We start from the raw sequence: 21,355 nt of genomic DNA on the forward strand, positions 1-21,355 counted from the left end.
GCACCTTAGCCGTTAATATTTACAAGCACACACACAACACACACACACACACACACACACACACACATACATCTTCAGAGGGGTTTAGCTAGTTGAAACTGAACTTTAGTGATAGATTGCATCAATATCTGATCACATCTGGATTTTTAGATTACATTAAGATATTATCATTTTAAGATTTCCCGTCATGGCGCAGCAGAAACAAATCCGACTAGGAAGCATGAGGTTGTGGGTTCAATCCCTGGCCTAGCTCAGTGGGTTGAGGATCTGGCATTGCTGTGAGTTGTGGTGTAGGTCACAGACACGGCTCGGATCCTTCGTTGCTATGGCTGTGGCCTAGGCTGGCAGCTACAGCTCTGATTTGACTCCTAACCTGGGAACCTCCATATGCTGCAGTGTGGCCCTTAAAAAAAAAAAAAAAAGGCCGAAACAATGAGTGTTTAATTAAATAGGTTTTGTTTGTTTCCCTTAAGATCATCATCTGGATATCGTCTGGCCTAGCTATCACGGTCAGCTGTCCTTTCCTTATAGTTAACCTGATATTGTGTGACATTAAGTGATAACCAGCCAAGATCCCTTACTCCTTCACTGCCATTGAAAGGGGCTCCTCGGCAGCACCCTGGTGTCCTAAGGACAATAATCACTGAACTGCCCCTTATTCATTAGATAGAATCTTTTAATCTTTCCTCTAGCAGCCTTATTGTCATCTTGTAATCTTTCATTTCTGGATTCGTTCTAGAATATCTACATTTTTGAAGTGTGATGAATAAAATATTAAAAACTGGACATTTCAGGGTAAAAAGAAAGTTTCCAACTTTTGCTTATTATTCATTTAATATTTGTAGAATGTTATCCCACTCCTCTAATGACACTCTACATTTGTGTCATACTCAGATGTAGGCAACTCCTTTTTCCTAAATCTTAAAAAATAACTAACTGATTTGTTCCTTACCATTTGAGAATTGTCTGTCTTCTTAAGTTCATTTTTTTTTCTGGGTAATTTTTAACACCAACGTATTTATAGACTCTTTAAGGATAAATATTTCTTGTTATTTCACAGGATTTTTTTTTTGTCTTTTGTTTTTTTAGGGCCACACCCACAACATATGGGGGTTCCCAGGCTAGGGGTTTAATCGGAGCTGTAGCTGCTGGCCTACATCACAGCCACAGCAACACAGGATCCAAGACATGTCTGCTACCTACACCACAGCTCAAGGCAATGCGGGATCTTTAACCCATTGAGCAAGGCCAGGGATGGAACCTGCGTCCCTATGGATACTAGTTGGGTTTATTAACCACTGAGCCATGACGGCAGCTCTATACAGGATAGTTTTAGTATAGTTTTTCCCCTTTAAAATATTCGCTGCTGTTGTATTATGTTCTTAATTTTTCATTCAAAATCTAGAACAGAAAGATACTAATGATATTAACTATGACAATGAATTGATGAAATCCTGCAGTAATATTTTTGTCAATCTAAAATAGGTGTTTACTGATACAATGGATTTCCTTTTTTTTTTTTTTTTTGGCTTTTTCCAATTTCTTGGGCCGCTCCTGTGGTATATGGAGGTTCCCAGGATAGGGGTTAAATCGGAGCTGTAGCCGCCAGCCTACACCAGAGCCACAGCAACGCAGGATCCGAGCCACATCTGCAACCTACACCACAGCTCACAGCAACGCTGGATCCTTAACCCACGGAGCAAGGCCAGGGATTGAACCCGCAACCCCATGGTTCCTAGTCGGATTCGTTAACCGCTGAGCCACAATGGGAACTCCTAAACTTCCTTTTTAAATGAATTTCTGAGTAGAAACTGGTTTAGAAAAGTGAGATGGCATTATAAGTTTTAGTTCTTATTTTAATTTTCTCTGATAATGGAACCTTAGGGTTATAAACCATTCTGTGTTTGTAGCTTGATTTGAAGTAAATAAAACATAGAACTGTAACGTTTTTAAATTTCTTTCAAAGTGTATGTGTATGTGCACATGTATCTATGTGTCTGGGTAAATAGAGGATAGATGGACAGATAGAAGATGGGGATGGGGAACTAGAGAAAGAGAACACCATGGAAGTGTTTGAACAACTTCTGTGGGAACATCGTGGCCCTTAATTCCATTTTTCTCTCCTTGTGGTAGGCATGGTGTAAAATGATACAGTTAACATTAAGTGTGCTTCAGGTGAAAGGTGTAATAATTGCAAATAGGTATACACCTATTAAAAGTATTTTGGAATAGAACATGAGTGACCCAAAAAATAAATTTTTAACTTACCAAAAAGGACATATAGTAAAGGTATTTAATCGAAAACGACTGCCTAATGGCTGAGTCCATATTCATTATATGTTTCTTTTATGAAAAAAATTCCTAGATATTTTAATGTCCTAAAAATAACTTGTAGTATTAATGGAAACAGTGATAGAATAGATTTCTGATATGTTACATGAAAAAGAAACATCCAGATGTGTGTCTGAATATAGAAGAATCTAATCAAAGAACCTCGTATGTTAAAACTTGCATATTGATGTTAATAACATTTCTGTTTATAATCCAGCTATCTTTATCCGGATGGGAGGAGTTATAATCCTGATTTAACTGGATTATGTGAACCTACACCCCATGATCATATAAAAGTTACACAGGTAAGAATAATTTTTGGAAACATATTTGTAATTAATAAGCATCTATGGTATCTTTGAAATAAATAAGATTCTTATAGGTAAAATCATGTACTGGTATTTAATACTAAAGATGTTTAAGGAATTCCGAGAGTGTTTAAAAAGAAATTACATTACTTTCTCCATTTTTTGGATAAAAATTTCTGGGGTTAATATTCTTATCCCAAGATAATTTTGATATTTATGTGGGGAGATAGATAAATCCATAGATAGGTAGATAGATATGAGGGGAGATATATTGTTATAGAAAGCTGCAAAGATTAGAATATTTTATGCGTTAGGTTTTTAGAGTTGAATGAGTAATTGAAGCCTATTGAAGACAATAATTGTATTCTTATAAATCCATTGTGGGCAGCCTCATAGGTTATGAGTGGGAGTGTCACTCGGTAAAACCTTTCTTGAGAGTGACATTCAGTAGTTTATCAGAATCTAAACATGTTTGACTCTAGATGACATATACGTACTACTTGATAATCACGTGAGGATCTGTACACCAGGATGTTCATTTTAGCATTTTTCATAAAAACAAAATATTACAAAATGCCAAATACTCAATCATAGGTTAAATACCATATACACTCATACTGTATCATACTGTTAAGTTTTTAATGAGAGGAAGGTAGCACTATGTACTCACATGGGAACTTCTGCATCTTATGTAAAAAGGGTTAGGTAAAATACAATTAGGAAAGATTGTATTTTGTAAAGGTGAGTTATGTAAGTTTAACCTCTGTAAATACATTACACATTACCATATATGAATAAATGTGCTTTTAAAAATTAAAAATCAAAAAATACCATTCTGACTAGAGTGTTTATCTGAAAAAGAACTTGAATGTTTTGTAGTAATCCAGTCTAGTTTAAAAATATTTTATAATTTAAATATTTTGTGCTTAGTGTAATAATAAAAAAATCTAGTAAAAATGAATTATAGGCTTTGGGGAAGACAAAAAGTAATTTTTGTTTTGTTTCTAACTCTCCAGATTTCAGTCTCAGCAGTCTTGATACTATTATGTAAAACGTTTGTTGAAATATATACTGTATAAGGGGAGTTTTGAAATTTAATATATGAAAGCCATTTTAAAATTTATATAGTGCTTATGTATTTTCTAATATATTCAAAAAGACACGAGACACTTCCTCATGATACATCCATTGTTTAAAAATTGTTTAAAAATTCATATTCAGGAGTAGTGTCATTCCCTTAAATCAGTCATAAATATTTGAATAGTTTACTCCTTAAGTTGCATTGAATTCTGCAGCTGTGATTTTAGCTTATTTTAATTATTTTGTAATTTAAATTGGTCCTTTGGATTTTACAACCAATGTAGATACTTATATTTTAAGGATTTCAGTGATACATAATTTATTTTGGATTACTTTAGACCTCCATCTTGATCCATTCTTGTATTTTTCCTTAATTTACTTGAAAATGATTTATATAGTCACATATATCATGGTAGACACAATTTATATATGAACGTGTGGGTGTATGTATGTATGTATCTATATATGTGTGTGCATAGATTTTTTTTCTCACTGAGATTGGAGGATTAGGGGTTAAATATTGTCGTTTATTCATCCTACCCAAGGCCATGTATGTAGTCGGCCCTTGCTAGACTAAAACATTGGCTTTTTTAAAAAAACAATTTTTTATTTCTATAATTTCTTTTCTTGTATCCCTATTAAATAATAGTTTTTAATATTTTCTTTATATTTACCAATATATTTCTATCTTCTTTATGACATAGATCTTTTCAATATTTGAATACTAAGAATTTTCCTATGCCAAAAGCTTCTAAACTAATAAATCAGGAAGATGTTTAATAAAAACAATTTTTGGTTGCTGAAGTGATTAGTTTTCTTGCCTGTTAGACTGGGGAAAGAGTGTGCAAATCAGAGTTAGAGATTTAAGTATAGAGTTTGAGGAAAACAGTTTAAACGTATTGAGCCTCAGGTATGTTATTTTGTTGTCTATCTTATACTTTGGAGATTACATGACATAATAAATGATGACAGTACCTAGCACTCAGAAAGGCCTTGGCAACTGCTGCCTTACTTCCATTCTGAAATTTCTGTAGATAGCTAAGAAATAAAATTAATGGTCAGCCGGAATCATGTGTGTGTGTTTATATGTGTGTGTATTACAATTTGACAGTAAAATTAGATGAGTATGTGGCATTTACATAGAAAATAAAGATATTTCTTATTGCCTTTTAAACCTGTAACTTTTATCTTTTAAATCAATTGATGCAGATACCTTCCTAGAGGATCAGTACAAGACCTTAAATAATTTAAAGCATTAAAATAAACTTATGCAATTGCTGATAAAAATCTCTTGAATTTTGTAGATCAAATTGTGATTACCCATTTTTTAAAACATGTCCTAAATGACAACATAATCTGACAGGATCAAGTATGAGGAATTTGTTATTATATTTAAGAAAATTCAGTATTAACCATTCATGCTAGAAATACATTAACTTTGCCTTTTTTCCCCCCAAATTCTAGGAGCAATATGAATTGTATTGTGAAATGGGTTCCACTTTTCAGCTCTGCAAAATTTGTGCTGAAAACGACAAAGATGTTAAGATTGAGCCTTGTGGGCATTTGATGTGCACCTCTTGCCTTACAGCCTGGCAGGTATAATTAAGGTTTAATTAGCAACACTTAGGTCTTCCTTATATTCTCTGTGACTATTTCTCTCTTCAGTTTTCTTCATGTTAATGATTCAGGAAGTAATACTGCTAAGTGTTTTATTTGAATGGTCGTTAAACAAAATCTCATATGTTTGAATCTTTCATTAATACAACTTCACTTTTTGCTGTGTTTTTTGTTTCCTTTGCAAGTATAACTTAATTTTATGATGTTAATCATAAGTAGTTCTACTTTATAACACTATTCGTTTTATAATGTCACTTATCAGTGTTGCCAACTAACTATATTTGTATTATTTATTGTAAGTCAGATTCTATTTATAATAGGTCGTATTCTTAACCAAAGTATACTCTAGTTGATAAATCATCTGTTGTTTCAACACCTTTCTTCTCCTGAGGAAGCATGTCTCCTGTCTCACATGTCTACAGTTGCTCTGTAAGGCTGAAATAGGAGAATCAGACAGAAAAGACTCCCAAATACCTGTAGTTCCTAAAGAAACAGGCACTATATTTCACAGTTTATAGAAGCAGACTAAGAAAAGGTGTAGGCATTCAATAAATATAGATTGATGTGATGTTTTAGAATAAAATGCAGAGAATAATTGGTTTCCCCCAAGGGCTTTTTAAAAAATATTTCTTTATCAATATTACATCTTTGGACAGTTGTGCAGTTTTGAGTATTTGGAGGATTCACAGAATATTTTGCTCAGCTATTTTCTAACTGCTGTTTAACACAGTTGGTATTGAAGTCAGTATTGTTGATTGAGTTTAGAAAACAAATAATGCAAATTTCAAGCCTTTGAAAAAAACTTGCACCTGAGTGCTGTCATCGGTATCCCTACCCTACTCTGGAGCCTTCTCTCCAACCCAGGACCTGTGCCACGCCTGAGGAAGGATGGCCTCCGAGCACCAGGAGGGACAGCACAGGTGAACCAGGAGGGGTAGTGCAGGTGCACAGAAGCATTGATATTTGTTGAGCTCATTACTTGATAATAAAGTATTAATGATTTTCACATTTTCAAAATCTTATAAAAAGGGCCTCCTTCTTCCTTTGGGGAGATTCAAAAAATGGATGAAAAACAAGGGGAAGATCTGGGAAATGAATTACATTTACATTTTCAAAGCCGTTTCTGAACTCCTAGACAGCTTTGCTATATTGATAAAAATTGTTAGCATCCCAACACTTCTCTCTCAAAATGCATTTGGGGATTTCGCATTGTGGCACAGTGGAAATGAATCCTACTATTATCCCTGAGGGTGCAGGTTCTATCCCTGTCCTTGCTCAGTGGGTCGGGGATCCCGCGTTGCCACAAGCTGTGGTGTAGGTCGCAGACATGGCTTGGATGCCACATTGCTTGGCTGTGATCTAGGCTGACAGCTATAGCTCCAATTTGACCCCTAGCCTGAGAACTACTGTGTGCCACAGGTGCGGTCCTAAAAAGTAAAAGAAAAAATGCATTTGGTTTATACTTTAATTGAGGTTTTCCTTGTTATCCTTGCTCTAGTCCCCCTTTATCCCTTCAGGATGCTTGTGAGTTGTGTAGTATAGGGAGAAATAGGTGGAAGAGGGATTCTCAGGATGACATCAGCAAATTCTCGTGTAGTCACTTGATCACTATTTAAGTCATGTTAACAATAATAGTTCTGCAGACCTAGCAATGTCTTTTTATAAATGAGTTTCAATAAATGTAGTTACACTGGTAGAAGACAAAACTGTCAGTTTGCAAGAGGGTTTCAAATGTATCAGGGTATTATAGAGATGTTATTGATTCAGTGCTTGGCTGAATGGGATGGGACTACTATAAGATGATTTGCCTTAACCCGAAACCCATTAAAAATAGAGGCCAGGAGTTCCCGTCGTGGCGCAGTGGTTAACGAATCCGACTAGGAACCATGAGGTTGCGGGTTCAGTCCCTGCCCTTGCTCAGTGGGTTAACGATGCGGCGTTGCCATGAGCTGTGGTGTAGGTTGCAGACGCGGCTCGGATCCCGTGTTGCTGTGGCTCTGGCGTAGGCCGGTGGCTACAGCTCCGATTCGACCCCTAGCCTGGGAATCTCCATATGCCTCGGAAGCGGCCCAAGAAATAGCAAAAAGACAAAAAAAAAAAAAAAAACAGAGGCCAAATGTGTTTGTCACCCCTTTGGACTGACTTATGTCTTCAGTATGATAGTTAGGTTCCTCACAGGTATGAAGAAAACTAAGAGCTTTGCTTTTCTCCCTAAATAGAACCAGAATTTTAGGCTGGTACAAACTCCCAATTCTCTACCTCCATGCATGGCCTATGTGTTTCAGCCCCTTCTCTTGGTGGGGCTCTAATCTTGGAGCATACAAATACATACATATTGTAAGATTTAGCATTTTTAACTTGAAAATACCCTGATATTTGGAAGTGAAACATACTGAGTATTAATAATTAAGTCAAAAGCTCTCATTAGCTTGGCAGAAACCTTTGCTTAGTAAAGGTCATTGTTTAAAGTTTCAAACAAGATAGTAGTTTACCTTGTGCCTCAGAGTGGGTAAACGAGTAGAGCTAGATATAAAGCAAAAATAGTTTACTTATTTTACTTTGTGTGTGTGTGTGTGTGTGTGTGTGTGTGTGTGTGTGTGTGTGTAAGAGCCGCACCCGCAGCATATGGAAGTTCCCAGGCTAGTGGTTGAAGCAGAATTGCAGCTACTGACCCACTCCACAGCCATAACAACACTAGACCCAAGCCACGTCTGTGACCTACATCACAACTCAGGGCAATGCCATATCCTTAACCAACTAAGCAGGGCCAGGAATCAAATCTGCATCCTCATAGATACTAATTGGATTTGTTTCCGCTGAGCCACAATGGGAACTCCTACTTTCTGTATACTTGTTAAATGAAATTCACCCTTTAAAACTTCAGGGCCAGTGCTGTATATTTTATTTAGTAAGTTTGTGAACTATTTGCGGTAGGAATGTTACATGGAAAAAACACAGGAATATTCATGACTATGTTATTAGTCCTTTGCTCTTTACACCACCACAGCTTTTCTATATATTTTTTGCTTTAAAAAAAAATTAAATGATTTCAATTTTTCCACTATAGCTGGTTTACAGTGTTCTGTCAATTTTCTACTGTACAGTAAGATGACCCATTCAAACATCCTCCATCATGCTCCATCATAAGTGACTAGATATAGTTCCCAGTGCTCTATAGCAGGATTTCATTGCTTATCCATTTCAAAGGAACCCCAGATTCCCAGTTCATCCCACTCCCTCCCCTTTGGCAACCACAAGTCTGTTCTCCAAGTCCATGATTTTCTTTTCTGTGGAAAGGTTCCTTTGTGCCCTATATTAGATTCCAGATATAAGTGATATCTTATGGTATTTGTCTTTCTCACCTATTTCACTTAGTATGAGGAGTCTCTAGTTCCATTCATGTTGTTGCATATGGCATTATTTTGTTTTTTTTATGGCTGAGTAGTATTTCATTGTGTATATATACCACATCTTCTTAATCCAGTCATCTGTCGATGAACATTTAGGTTGTTTCCATGTCTTGGATATTGCGAATAGTGCTGCGATGAACATGTGGGTGCATGTGTCTATTTCAAGGAAAGTTTTGTCTGGATATATGCCCAAGAGTAGGATTGCTGGGTCATATGGTAGTTCTATATATAGTTTTCTGAGGAAGCTCCATACTCTTTTCCAGAGTAGTTGTACAAATTTACATTCATACCAATAGTGTAGAAGGGTTTCCTTTTCTCAAAACCTTCTCCAGCATTTGTTATTTGTGGACGTAGTAATGATGGCCATCTGACTGGTGTGAGGTGGTAGCTCAGAGTAGTTTTGATTTGCATTTCTCCAATAATCAGTGATGTTGAGCATTTTTTCATGTGCCTGTTGGCCATTTATATATCTTCTTTGGAGAAATGTCTATTCAGATCTTTTGCCCATTTTTCCATTGTTTGTTGGCTTTTTTGCTGTTGAGTTGTATAAGTTGTTTTTGTTTGAGAGATTAAGCCCTTGTCTGTTGCATCATTTGAAACTATTTTCTCCCATTCTGTAGGTTGTCTTTTTGGTTTCCTTTGCTGGGCAAAAACTTGTCAGTTTGTTTAGGTCCCATTGGTTTATTTTGGTTTTTATTTCTGTTGCTTTGAGAGACTGACCTGAGAAAATATTCATGAGGTTGATGTCAGAGAATGTTTTGCCTGTGTCTCTTCCAGGAGTTTGATGGTATCTTGTCTTACATTTAAGTCTTTAAGCCATTTTGAGTTTATTTTTGTGCATGGTGTGAGGGTGTGTTCTAGTTTCATTGCTTTGCATGCAGCTGTCCACATTTCCCAGCAATATTTGCTGAAAAGACTATTTTTCCCATTTTATATTCTTGCCTCCTTTGTCAAAGATTAATTTACCGAAGGTGTCTGGGTTTATTTCTGGGTTCTCTATTCTGTTTCATTGGTCCATCTGTCTGTTTTGATGCCAGTACCCCACTGTCTTGATGGCTGTGTCTCTGTAATATTGCTTGAAGTCTGGGACTGTGATGCCTCCTGCTTGGTTTTTGTTCCTTAGGATTGCTTTGGCAATTCTGGGTCTTTTGTGGTTCCACATAAAGTTTTGGATGGTTTGTTCTAGTTCTGTGAAAAATGTCATGGGTAATTTGATGGGGATTGCATTAAATCTGCAGATTGCTTTGGGTAGTATGGCCATTTTTACAATATTAATTTTTCCAACCCAGGAGCATTTCTTTGCATCCTTTTTAATTTCCTTGATTAATGTTTTATAATTCTCAGCAATATAAGTCTTTCATCTCCTTGGTTAGGTTTATTCTTGGGTATTTGATTTTTTGGGCTGCAGTTTTGAAAGGTATTTTACTTTTGTATTCCCTTTCTAATATTTCATTGTCAGTATACAGAAATCCAACCGGTTTTTGAATGTTCATCGTGTATCCTGCTACTTTGCTGAATTTGTTGATCAGTTTAGTTAGTTTTTGGGTTGAGTCCTTAAGGTTTTCATGTCATCTGCATACAGTGACAATTTTACCTCTTCTCTTCCTATTTGGATGCCTTTTATTTCTTTTGTTTGTCTGACTGCTGTGGCTAGGACTTCCAGTACTATTTTGAATAACAGTGGTGAGAGTGGGCATCCTTGTCTTGTTTCAGATTATAGTGAGAAGACTTTCAGATTTTCTCCATTGAGTATTATATTTGCTGTGGGTTTGTCACAAATGGCTTTTATTATGTTAAGGTATGGTCCCTCTATACCCATTTTGGTAAGAATTTTTATCATGAATGCATGTTGTACTTTGTCAACTCATTTTTCGCATCTATTGAGATGATCTTATGGTTTTGTTAATGTGGTGTATGATGCTGATTGATTGGTATGTTGAACCATCCTTATGAACATGGGATGAACTCCACGTGGTTGTGCATGATCTTTTGCATCATGCAGTGCATGATGTGGTGCATATTGTTGGATTAGGTTGGCTAAAATTTTGAGAACTTTTCTATATATTACTCAGTATCCTCCAAATGGTGCAGTTCCTCTTGCTTGTAGCTAATCATTTCCTTGATTTTCTTCATGATTTTTCATACTGTTCTAATGACCTTACATGAAAGTATGTCCATTGTAAATGGTTAACTTTTGCAATTTCCTCTTTTTTTTAATCTGAAGTACTTCTTAGTTTTACACTTAGAGATTGAGGAAGTGTAAAATTGTGAAGTGCTAAAAATGTCTCTGAGTAAAATTTTAGGAGACAGTGTATGAAAAAGTAGTAATAAAGTGGTAGTTTTCTAAGTAAAGTAGTAAAAAACTGACAAATTCAAATGCGCTTACAAAGTTGAAATAATGATCAAATTAAATCATAGTCATGTCATAGTGAATGTTATTAACCTAATATAAACATAGAATTTTGGATATAAGTTAACAAAAAATACTCAAAGGCATTATTTTAGCATCTTTAAAATTCTTCCCACACAACACAGTTCATAATTAATATTTTTCTGGTACATTTTGTATACTCTCTGTAAGCTCTTACCTCTCTGTATTTGTATTATGCATATTATGTACCTTTCTCCTCTAGAATGTGGATTGCTGTTTTAGAATTCCTTCCCCCCAGCATGCTACCTCCACACTGATAGTTACTTGATAAATACGTATAGATTGTATAGTAGGTAATGTAAAGGAAAGAGAATTACAGGACTAAGATTACAATAGGTAAAAAGACATTGGTATTATAGATCAGTTGTGAAAAGCCCTTGTAATGTATTCTGTACATCTGTCCTCTGAAAAGTATCTGTGATCTTTTCAAAGACCTTTCATCGTGCTCAAGATCTGAGAATGAATCCTAAGATTTTTAAACCTCAGATCCATTTGTTCCATTCATTAGCTTCTGGGAGATTCCTTTCAACTTTTCACATTTTTGGGGGTTTTTTGGTACTTTTTTTTCATTGCTTGCAGTATTACTGGCATTAACCTACAGGGGAGAAGACCAAGTTTCTCTTTATTGCTTTTTTACACCTAGAAGCATGCCTAGCAATCTCTGGTTCAAATTTTCTTTACCCTGAAGAAAATTGTTGTTAGGTCAAGGTGTGAAAATGTCTAAGTGATGTTCCATAGACTCTATTTCTCAATGGGATCTTAGTGGTTAAAGAAGCATCAACTTTTGAACAATTCCACTTTTAGATAAGCAGAATGTTTCTACATTTACATAACAGATTTCACACAGTGCTGCTTCCTACCAATCAATAGACCTATTTTGACAGGTGTTTTTTTTGTTTGTTTGTTTGGTTTTTTTTTTGGCATTTCTTGGGTCGCTCCCACGGCATATGGAGGTTCCCAGGCTAGGGGTCTAATTGGAGCTGTAGCCACCAGCCTATGCCAGAGGCACAGCAACACAGGATCTGAGCTGTGTCTGCAACCTACACCACAGCTCACGGCAACGCCGCATCGTTAACCCACTGAGCAAGGGCAAGGACCGAACCCGCAACCTCATGGTTCCTAGTCGGATTCGTTAACCACTGCGCCACGACGGGAACTCCTGACAGTTTTCATATTGTAGTATGAACAGCAGCATTCTTCAATCATTTAAACATGTTATTTTTCACATGTCCTTGTTATTTAATAAAAATGAAAGTCTAATAAAGTTAATCCAGTTAAAACACAATTAACATTAGCTATGCTAAAAACCTCACATCATAGCCATAATGAGCTGCTCATTGGACTTAACCTGATTGATGGTCAGTATGAGAACAACATGAACAAAATTATGGAACATTTCCATAGTTCAGCAATATATTGTCAAAAACATTATATCTAAACTTGTAGATGTAATGGGAAATGTATGAGTATTAAGTCTCTGAATATAAGTGCATATAATATATCTTTTCAACTTGTTCCTTATTCAAAATAGTGAAGAGCTGGAATCTGTTTTCTGACTTTAAAGCCAATGTTTTTGTTTTACATAATTTTTTTTTAATCAGAGAAAGTTAAGTTTTCAGGCTTAATTGTGCACAGGATAATTTGGTTTCCCCTAACTGGCTTGATAGAAGCTGACATAGAATGTTTTACCCATCTTTCTCCAAGATCTCAAATCTATGACCTTTTTCGTTTATTTGGGAAACTTTCTTTGAGCAGCTTCTGTATTCCAAGTTTGTATTAAAGACATAGTCCTTACCCTCAAGAAGATAAAATTAAATTTGAAAATTTTATAGGGGATTATGGAATTTAATAATCAAAATGAATATCCTGTTATCCTTCAAATTTAATTATGGATGAGAGACATTTTTGTTGCTTTCTACTACTTTGGTTGAGCATGCTGATATGAAAAGGATTTTAAAGTCTGCATGCCTGCCAAAAAGCTCTGATAAATCAGTCGCGATAGGAAATATTAAACCCTGACCATAAAACATTAGATATTCAACCATTGTGCATTTTTAGCAAGTCATTCTTCACCAACTTTTCCTTCCATTTGATGCCCTACTTTGGTTTAATTGAAATTCATTGGAGACTTAAATTTTATGTAATTAACAGAAACCTTAAGAAATGCACAGTAGAGGTGTCAGTTAGTTGTTACAGGCTGCAAGTGGTTACTCTTTAATTGCTGTCATAATGGCCCATTAGTCATGCCTCCAAAGAGGTGTCAGATACTTTTTTCTCCTTCTGAAACATCTGTGTTATTTAATAAATTGGATAAGCAAGGCTGAATTTGCACAGAATACTAAGTAAGCTGACTAATCACCTCTCTAGAGGCATTCTTTGAAGCATTACCACTCTGGGTGCGGCGTTTCCATTCTGTCTTTGGCAATGAAACTTGGAGAGTTCTCTTTCCCTTCCACACTGTTCCACAAATATTAATTTTCTTTACCCTGAACTCCTCCATGTCTTCTTTTTTGTAGTAGCGTATTATGCCATGGTCATGTTGCAGGGTTACCACATAAAGTGTAAAGAAAGGACCTGTTTTCATCTTATTTTTCTTTCCAGGAATCTAGAAAATGTTTTCTGAGCTCATGAATGGCACAGACTAAACTGTACTCTTCAAATCTTTTTTTTCTTTTTGTCTTTTCTAGGGCCGCACCTGCGGCATATGGAGGTTCCCAGACTTGGGGTCCAATCGGAGCTGTAGCTGCTGGCCGACACCACAGCCATGGCAATGCTGGATCCTTAACCCACTGAGCGAGGCCAGGGATCGAACCTGCAACCTCATCGTTCCTAGTTGGATTTGTTAACCACTGAGCCACAATGGGAACTCCTCAAATCTTCCTTCTAGCATAAAAATGGATACACATGTGGCAATTGGATATGCAGCCTTGTTTTGAATTACTGCCAAGGACTTTAGTTCAATTAAAAGTAAAATTAATTTTTCCTCTGATTATTTCTCCTGCATATTTTTTTCAGAAGAATTTAAAAGAAAGATATTGGAGTATTCAAAATAGTAATTAACAAAAAAGCCCATAGATGAAAATTAATACACTGATTTTAATATGACATGTTAAAAGGGATTACTGATGGTCTATATTTAGATAGTACTGCTGTGGAAAAATGTGTAACTATCTAAGAGAGGTGAGAAGCCAGCTCTAAGGATCACATTCAAGGCACTAAGAAATAATCTTTTTTTTTTTTTTTTTTGTCTTTTTAGGGCCGCACCAGTGGCACATAGGGATTCCCAGGCTAGGGGTCTAATCGGAGCTATAGCTACCGGCCTATGCCAGAGCCACAGCAATGCAAGGTCCAAGCCACATCTGTAACCTACACCACAGCTCACAGCAATGCCGGATCCTTAACCCACTAAGTGAGACCAGAGATCAAACCCTCAACCTCATGGTTCCTAGTTGGATTTGTTTCTGCTGCACCACAACGGGAACTCCAGAAATAATCTTTTAATAGATCTTCCTTCAATAGCAGTCAACCTTCACATTTCTAATATTGGTAAAACTTTGTAACCTTAGTACTACAAATAAGAAAATGTTTGCCTTCAAGAGTGTCATAAGTTAGCATTTGTCCTTGATTACATACTGCATTTTTCTGTACAAATGTGGTTAACTGTTGGAGTGCCTCTTTTGCTTTGAGAGTCATGTTATGGCTACAATTTGTTTCCTCAGCTATCTTATGACTTTTCTTTGTTCTTGAGACCATTTTTGTAGTAATTATACCAACTGGAATCTGCATAGCACTTTGGAACGCTTTGAATTAAATTATCTCACTTTAAGATGTCTCCTAAAATGTGTATTCTTTCTTTATACCCTACCTATACCTAAGATGAAATGGCTTACCCAGTGTCTTATAGCTGGAATTGGTGGGTATAAGTTTTCAATCCAGGCTTCCTGATTCAGAATGCCTATGTTCCTTTCCTAATTTACTGTTTTTGTGGCTTCTCAAATTAAAACTAGAAGATATTCATCAGTGTCATCTTCTCTTGCCCATCATAAAAGCACACCAAAACCAAAAATCTCTCTCACTGTTGCTTATTCAAAATCACCATTAACTATTCTCATTCATTCTTTATAACAAGAAGCTACTGAGTTTCTGTGGGATATAATATGCTGTGAAAAGGCTTTGTATGGACCCAAGCTGCTCTCAGTATATGTATATATGTATTTATCTATTTATTTATAATTGTTGCATGTTTTAAAAAAATTATGGAAACTTCAAATCTGTGTGAAGTAAAGCACAGTAATGTACATTAGAAGTTGCTGAGATGGGAACCATACACATAGTAAAAATATAAAGTGTACTCCAAAATGAGACTCATATATTCTCTAGGGCCCTCCATTTATATTGTATATGTGGGAAGGCCTGAAGTGATTGACCTTAAAGGATGCCCTCAAATAATCAGACTGAGAGCAAATAAATTATACTATGTACGATGCTTATCTTTAAAAATTAAAAGATTTATTTAAGAGATAATATCTATTTAAAGAACATTTAAATAAAGAATATGGAAGATGGCTGATACATACCAATGGTGATATGTGGGAATCTGGGGGAGAAGTTAAAATTTTTCTATTTTTCTGTGAATGTTAATTTGTTCTTCGATTACCTATACTTAATATCATTGACTTAGAGTATTTATGGTTGATAAATTAGTCTGAGTAACTTTATCAGTACGTAGTTAATTTTCATATGATGTGGTATTCACTGATAACTTCTGTATCCTTTGGTTTGGGAGGATTTCTTTGAGGAAGTGAAATCTCCTGAGTGAATTAGAATAGACAGAGTCCAAGTAATTCCTCTCAGTTTTCTCAGGATTTGAATATGTTGGGGACTGTCTTTCTTCGTTAACGTATGCTCTGTGATCTTGAATTAAGTATACGTTGACAGAAATGTTATTTTAATTATTGAGGCATAATCTTGATTAGTTATATATGTCTATTGAAGACATCCTTCATATGTGGTTAATCACCTCTCTGAGAGGAGTTCTCTTGAGGCTCAGTGTATTAAGGATCTGGCTTTGTCACTGCTGTGGCTCTGGTTAAAGCTATGGCGCAGGTTCAGCCCCTGGCTTGGGAACTTGCATGTGCCACAGGAATGGCCAAACAAACAAACAAATCAACCATCTGAAAGGAATGAAGGTGGAGTACCAAAATAGCCCCAAAGTTCGAGAATCTGAGTACCAAATTTTAGAATATGGTCAAGCTTAATTTGCATATGAAATTAGTTTACAGAGAAAGTGGTGGGTGAAATTGTTTTAGAGGAGGCACATTGTGTGCTGTATGTTTGCAAGTCAAAATGCATTACAGTGCAGTTAGGTTTTTTTTTTGGTCTTTTTGTCTTTTTGCCTTTTCTGGGACCACTCCTGTGGCATATGGAGTTTCCCAGGCCAGGGGTCAAATCAGAGCTCTAGCCACCGGCCTGCACAAGAGCCACCGCAATGCGGGATCCAGCTGAGTCTGTGACCTACACCACAGCTCATGGCAACGCCAGATCCTTAACCCACTGAGCAAGGCCAGGGATCGAACCCGCAAGCTCATGGTTCCCAGTCGGATTCGTTAACGCCACGACGGGAACTCCTGCAGTTAGATTTTGATCCTAGTAATGTAAACTCTCAAAGATAAAGCTGAACAGAAAATGACTTTTGTGATGTATACTCATAAATCAGCTGCTCTCACATAGTAATTTGTATAGCATTAAGCTTTAAGGTAGGAGAGATGTGGAAAAACCTAAATTTCATTTTAGAGGAACCGTTCCCAGTCCTTTTTTATACTCTCAGCATGCTATTGCCTTTTACCTCCTCCACTTTTCAAGCTCACTCTTCAATTGCGCTTAATCAGGAAACAGATCACACAAACTAGGAAATAGCATAAACTAGAAGTCATCCCTAACTAAACAACATGCAGATTGACTTTGGACGTTCTAAGGAAGCCTTTGTAGATGAATACAGTTGCTTACACATTCTAAGCACTGTATTAAAACATAATAAGACTTTATGGAGCTCTCGTTGGAACAGTGGAAGCGAATCAGACTAGTATCCACCAGGATACGCTTCAATCCCTGGCCTCGCTCAGTAGTCGGTGATCCGACATTGTCATGAGCTGTGGTGTAGGTCACAGACATTGCTCAGATCCCACATTGCTGTGGCTGTGGTGCAGGCCAGCAGCTGTAGCTCTAATTCAACCCTAGCCTGGGAACTTCCATATGCCTCAGGTGCGGCCCTAAAAAGCGAAAAAATAAAAAAGTGATGAGATCCTGCTGCATGGCACTGGGAATTATATCTACTCACTTACGATGGAGCATGATGGAGGATAATGTGAGAAAAAGTGTAGATATATACGTATGTGTGACTGGGTTACTTTGCTGTATAGTAGAAAATTAACAACACTGTAAACCAACTATAATGGAAAAAATAAAAATCATTTAAAAAATAAAAGATAGGAGTTCCCGTTGTGGCTCAATGGTTAACAAATCCAACTAGGAACCATGGGGTTGCGGGTTTGATCCCTGGCCTCGCTTGGTGGGTTAAGGATCCGGCATTGCTGAGAGCTGTGGTGTAGGTTGCAGATGCGGTCCCATGTTGCTGTGGCTGTGGTGTAGGCTGGTGGCTACAGCTCTGATTAGACCCCTAGCCTGGGAACCTCCATATGCTGTGGGTGCAGCCCTAGAAAAGACAGAAAAATAAAAAGTAAAAAATAAATTAAAAACATATGACTTTAATGATTTAGATTGAGTGGATCGATGTTTGTTATGATAACTGTATTGTAGTTAGGCCTTAAGAGGATTTTCTGTTTTGAGGTACACATACTAAGACATTTTTCAGATGAATTTGTATAATGTTAGGATGTGCTTCAGAATAATTCAGGGGTAGAGGGAACAAGTCAAGGTATAGGTGAAACAAGATTGGGCATGAATTGATAATTGTTGCAGTTGGGAGATAGCTACATACAGGTTTATTACACTTTTCTCTGCTTTTGTTTGAAATTTTCTGTAAATTCAAAAAATGTGTAAATGAATGAAGTGTTTACTTAGGGCCCAGAGTACTGCTTTCCATCCTTCATCCATTAAAGACACAGGGATTATTAGCTCTGTTATATTTTAATTTTTTACTTAGTGACATTCAACTTATTTAAACTAAAAAAAAAAAAAAAACAGTTTACCCATTTCTCCCACCATCTACCCTCTGCCTCTGGCAGCCACTAATCTGTTCTCTGTGAGCTTATCTTTGTTTTGAATTAATTAATTTTTAGATGCCACATATAAGAAAGATCATATGATATTTGTCCTCTTCTAATTTATTTCACTCATTATAATGCCCTTGAGGTCCATTTATGTTGTGGCAAGATGTCAAGATTTCAATCTTTTTTTTTTTGTCCTTTTTTTACCTTTTCTTGGGCCGATCCCGCGGCATATGGAGGTTCCCAGGCTAGGGGTTGAATCGGAGCTGTAGCCACCAGCCTACGCCACAGCCACAGCAACACGGGATCCAAGCCGCGTCTTCGACCCACACCACGGCTCACGGCAACACCGGATCCTTAATCCACTGAGCAAGGGCAGGGATCGAACCCACAACCCCATGGTTCCCAGTCAGATTCGTTAACCACTGCACCACGACGGGAACTCCAAGATTTCAAAATTTTTTATGGCTGAATTATATTCCATTGTGTATATATACATACACCCCCTCCCAATTTTTTCTTTTTTTTTATCCATTCATCCATTGATAGACACTTAGGTTAGGTTGTTTCCATATCTTGGCTATTGCAAGTAATGCTGCAGTGAACATGAATGGGAGTGCATTTTTTTTTTTTTTTCTAATTAGTGTTCTGATTTTCTTCAGGTAAATAGCAAGTAGTGGAATTTCTGGAGTGTATGGTAGTTCTATTTTTAATTTTTTGAGGAACTTCCATATTATTTTCCGTAGTGGCTGCACTAATTTACATTCCAACAAACAGTACACAAGGGTTTTCTTTGCCTCGATCCTTGCTAGCATTTGTTGTTTCTAATCTTTTTGATAATAGCCATTCTGAGAGGTGTGAGGTGGTTTTGATTTCCATTTCCCTGATGATTATGATGTTCAGCATCTTTGTATGTATTTGTTTGCCATCTGTATGTATTCTTTGGAAAAATGTCTATTCAGGTCCTTTGCCTATTTTTTTTAATTAGATTGTTAGTTTTTGGTTTTGTTTTTTTTTCTATTGAGTGGTATGAGTTCTTTATATATTTTGGATGTTAGCCCCTTATCAGATCCATACTTTGCACATATTTTCTCCCATTCAGTAAGTTTCTTTTTCATTTGGTTGATGGTTTCCTTTGCTATGCATAAACTTTCTGGTTTGAAGTAATCCCACTTGTTTGTTTTTGCTTTTGGTGTCAGGTTCAAAAAAATCATTGCTAAGACCTATGTCATTAAGCTTACTGACTATATTTTCTTCTAGAAGTTAAATAACATACTACTAAAGTTAGGGTATGATGCAGAAAGAAAAAGATGGTGGTGAATATCATGCACCATCTAACTTTAGAAGGCAACATTATTTGCAGGGTGAGAAGATAGTCTTGTCCTATTTCCCTATCAACTGAATTCTTAATGTAGTTTTTGTGAAATGGAATTGGAAGGTTTTAAACAAAAACTTCATTACCAATAAATGAATTTCTGGACCTAAAGCATCTGTACAGATCTTTTTGCAATATGTAGTTTGAAAGCAAAACGAAGGGCAGAACTTGATATCTCACATATTACTACATTCCGTGTGAGTTGTGTCAGGATGACAGGCTCTCAGGACAGATGATGATTTCTGAATAGAAATTTTTTTCCCTCTGATTGCTTGAAAGTCAAGACTTTAAAGACTTAGAGAATTAAAATGGTACTATTTAACCACAGTTATATGCACAGGTACTTTACCAGAATTAATTTTGAAATGGATTGTTCTAATTGATACTATTACTTTATTTATATGAATTTTTTTCAAAATGTCCTTTCAATAGAATGCTTAATTAGAACCAGTAACTTTTGTTAAAGAGGGACATGATACCATTTCCAGTTTTCTGCAGGACTCTAGTTTTGATACATTAAATTATAAGTGAACACTCAGTAACATAAAGTTAAGCTCCCTTTCTTTGGCAAATCAAAGGGTTTTTTAAAGGAAATTTTCTTTGAAAATCTGAAATACTGAACATAGATTTTGTTGCCTCCCTGTTCCACTCTACTACTTTGTAGATAGATCTTCCTCTACCCCCACCTCCTACACTAAAACCTCTTTTTTTGCAACTTTTTTTTATAGTTGTAGAATATTGGCCTTTCTCAGTATTATTTTATTTGAACAAAGACCAATGAGCACTTTTTTGTGTGTCTGTTCAGGAGTCAGATGGCCAAGGCTGCCCCTTCTGTCGCTGTGAAATAAAAGGAACAGAGCCCATAATTGTGGACCCGTTTGATCCGAGAGATGAAGGGTCCAGGTGCTGTAGCATCATTGACCCCTTTGGAATGCCGATGCTGGACTTGGATGATGATGACGACCGAGAGGAGTCCTTGATGATGAATCGCCTGGCAAATGTTCGAAAGGTAAGACTAGAAAACATAGGTTTTTTTGGATGCTATGCGTACATGAAAAAGAAACAATGTTGTCACAAGTGGGGTAAGACTGAGGGTATTTGGGTTTGGGCAAGGGAGATTCAGGAATCAAAAGAAAGGTGAAGATGTATCACTGAAAGACTGATGGGATTGTAGGCTGAGGAAAAACTAGAGTGCTCGGAGTTCCCTCACTGGTTTTAAACTCCAAAACGAGAGACAGTGAGAGCTTTTGTATAGAATTAAATACCATCGAAGACTGGCAATAGCACATCTGTGAAGAAAAATTTAAAAAAGGAAATTATTAAAATTAGAAGTGGTGAAACTAATTAAAAATCATCTTTGTTGAAGTCTAGAAGAAGGGTCTGATGGTTACTTTCTTACCAGGAAAGCTGGCCTTCTGTTTCGCTATTAAGAAGTCACCTAAGATTTACCTTTGTGAATTTACTGTAATCTGGAGTTTGCTTATCAATATTGCCGACTCAGAAAATTAACTTTGTCATTTCACTAGGAATGGATGCTACTGCCCAGTTGGAGTTTATATAACCAAACCCACAAGAGA

The 21,355-nt window shown here is 36.5% G+C and overlaps 1 protein-coding gene across 9 annotated transcripts in view; it reads left to right on the forward strand.

Moving 5' to 3' along the window:
* The window catches only part of CBLB (Cbl proto-oncogene B), a 219,481-nt gene that overhangs the window by 126,389 nt on the left and 71,737 nt on the right, over positions 1-21,355 (forward strand). For all 9 annotated transcript variants that reach the window (XM_047793123.1, XM_047793131.1, XM_047793097.1 and 6 more), the window contains 3 exons: positions 2,549-2,636; positions 5,184-5,315; positions 20,584-20,787. In XM_047793123.1, the coding sequence (XP_047649079.1) occupies positions 2,549-2,636; positions 5,184-5,315; positions 20,584-20,787 (424 nt within the window). The remainder of the gene's footprint in view (positions 1-2,548; positions 2,637-5,183; positions 5,316-20,583; positions 20,788-21,355) is intronic.

The sequence above is a fragment of the Phacochoerus africanus genome, chromosome 1 (assembly GCF_016906955.1).
Source record: "Phacochoerus africanus isolate WHEZ1 chromosome 1, ROS_Pafr_v1, whole genome shotgun sequence".
Taxonomy (NCBI): domain Eukaryota; kingdom Metazoa; phylum Chordata; class Mammalia; order Artiodactyla; family Suidae; genus Phacochoerus; species Phacochoerus africanus.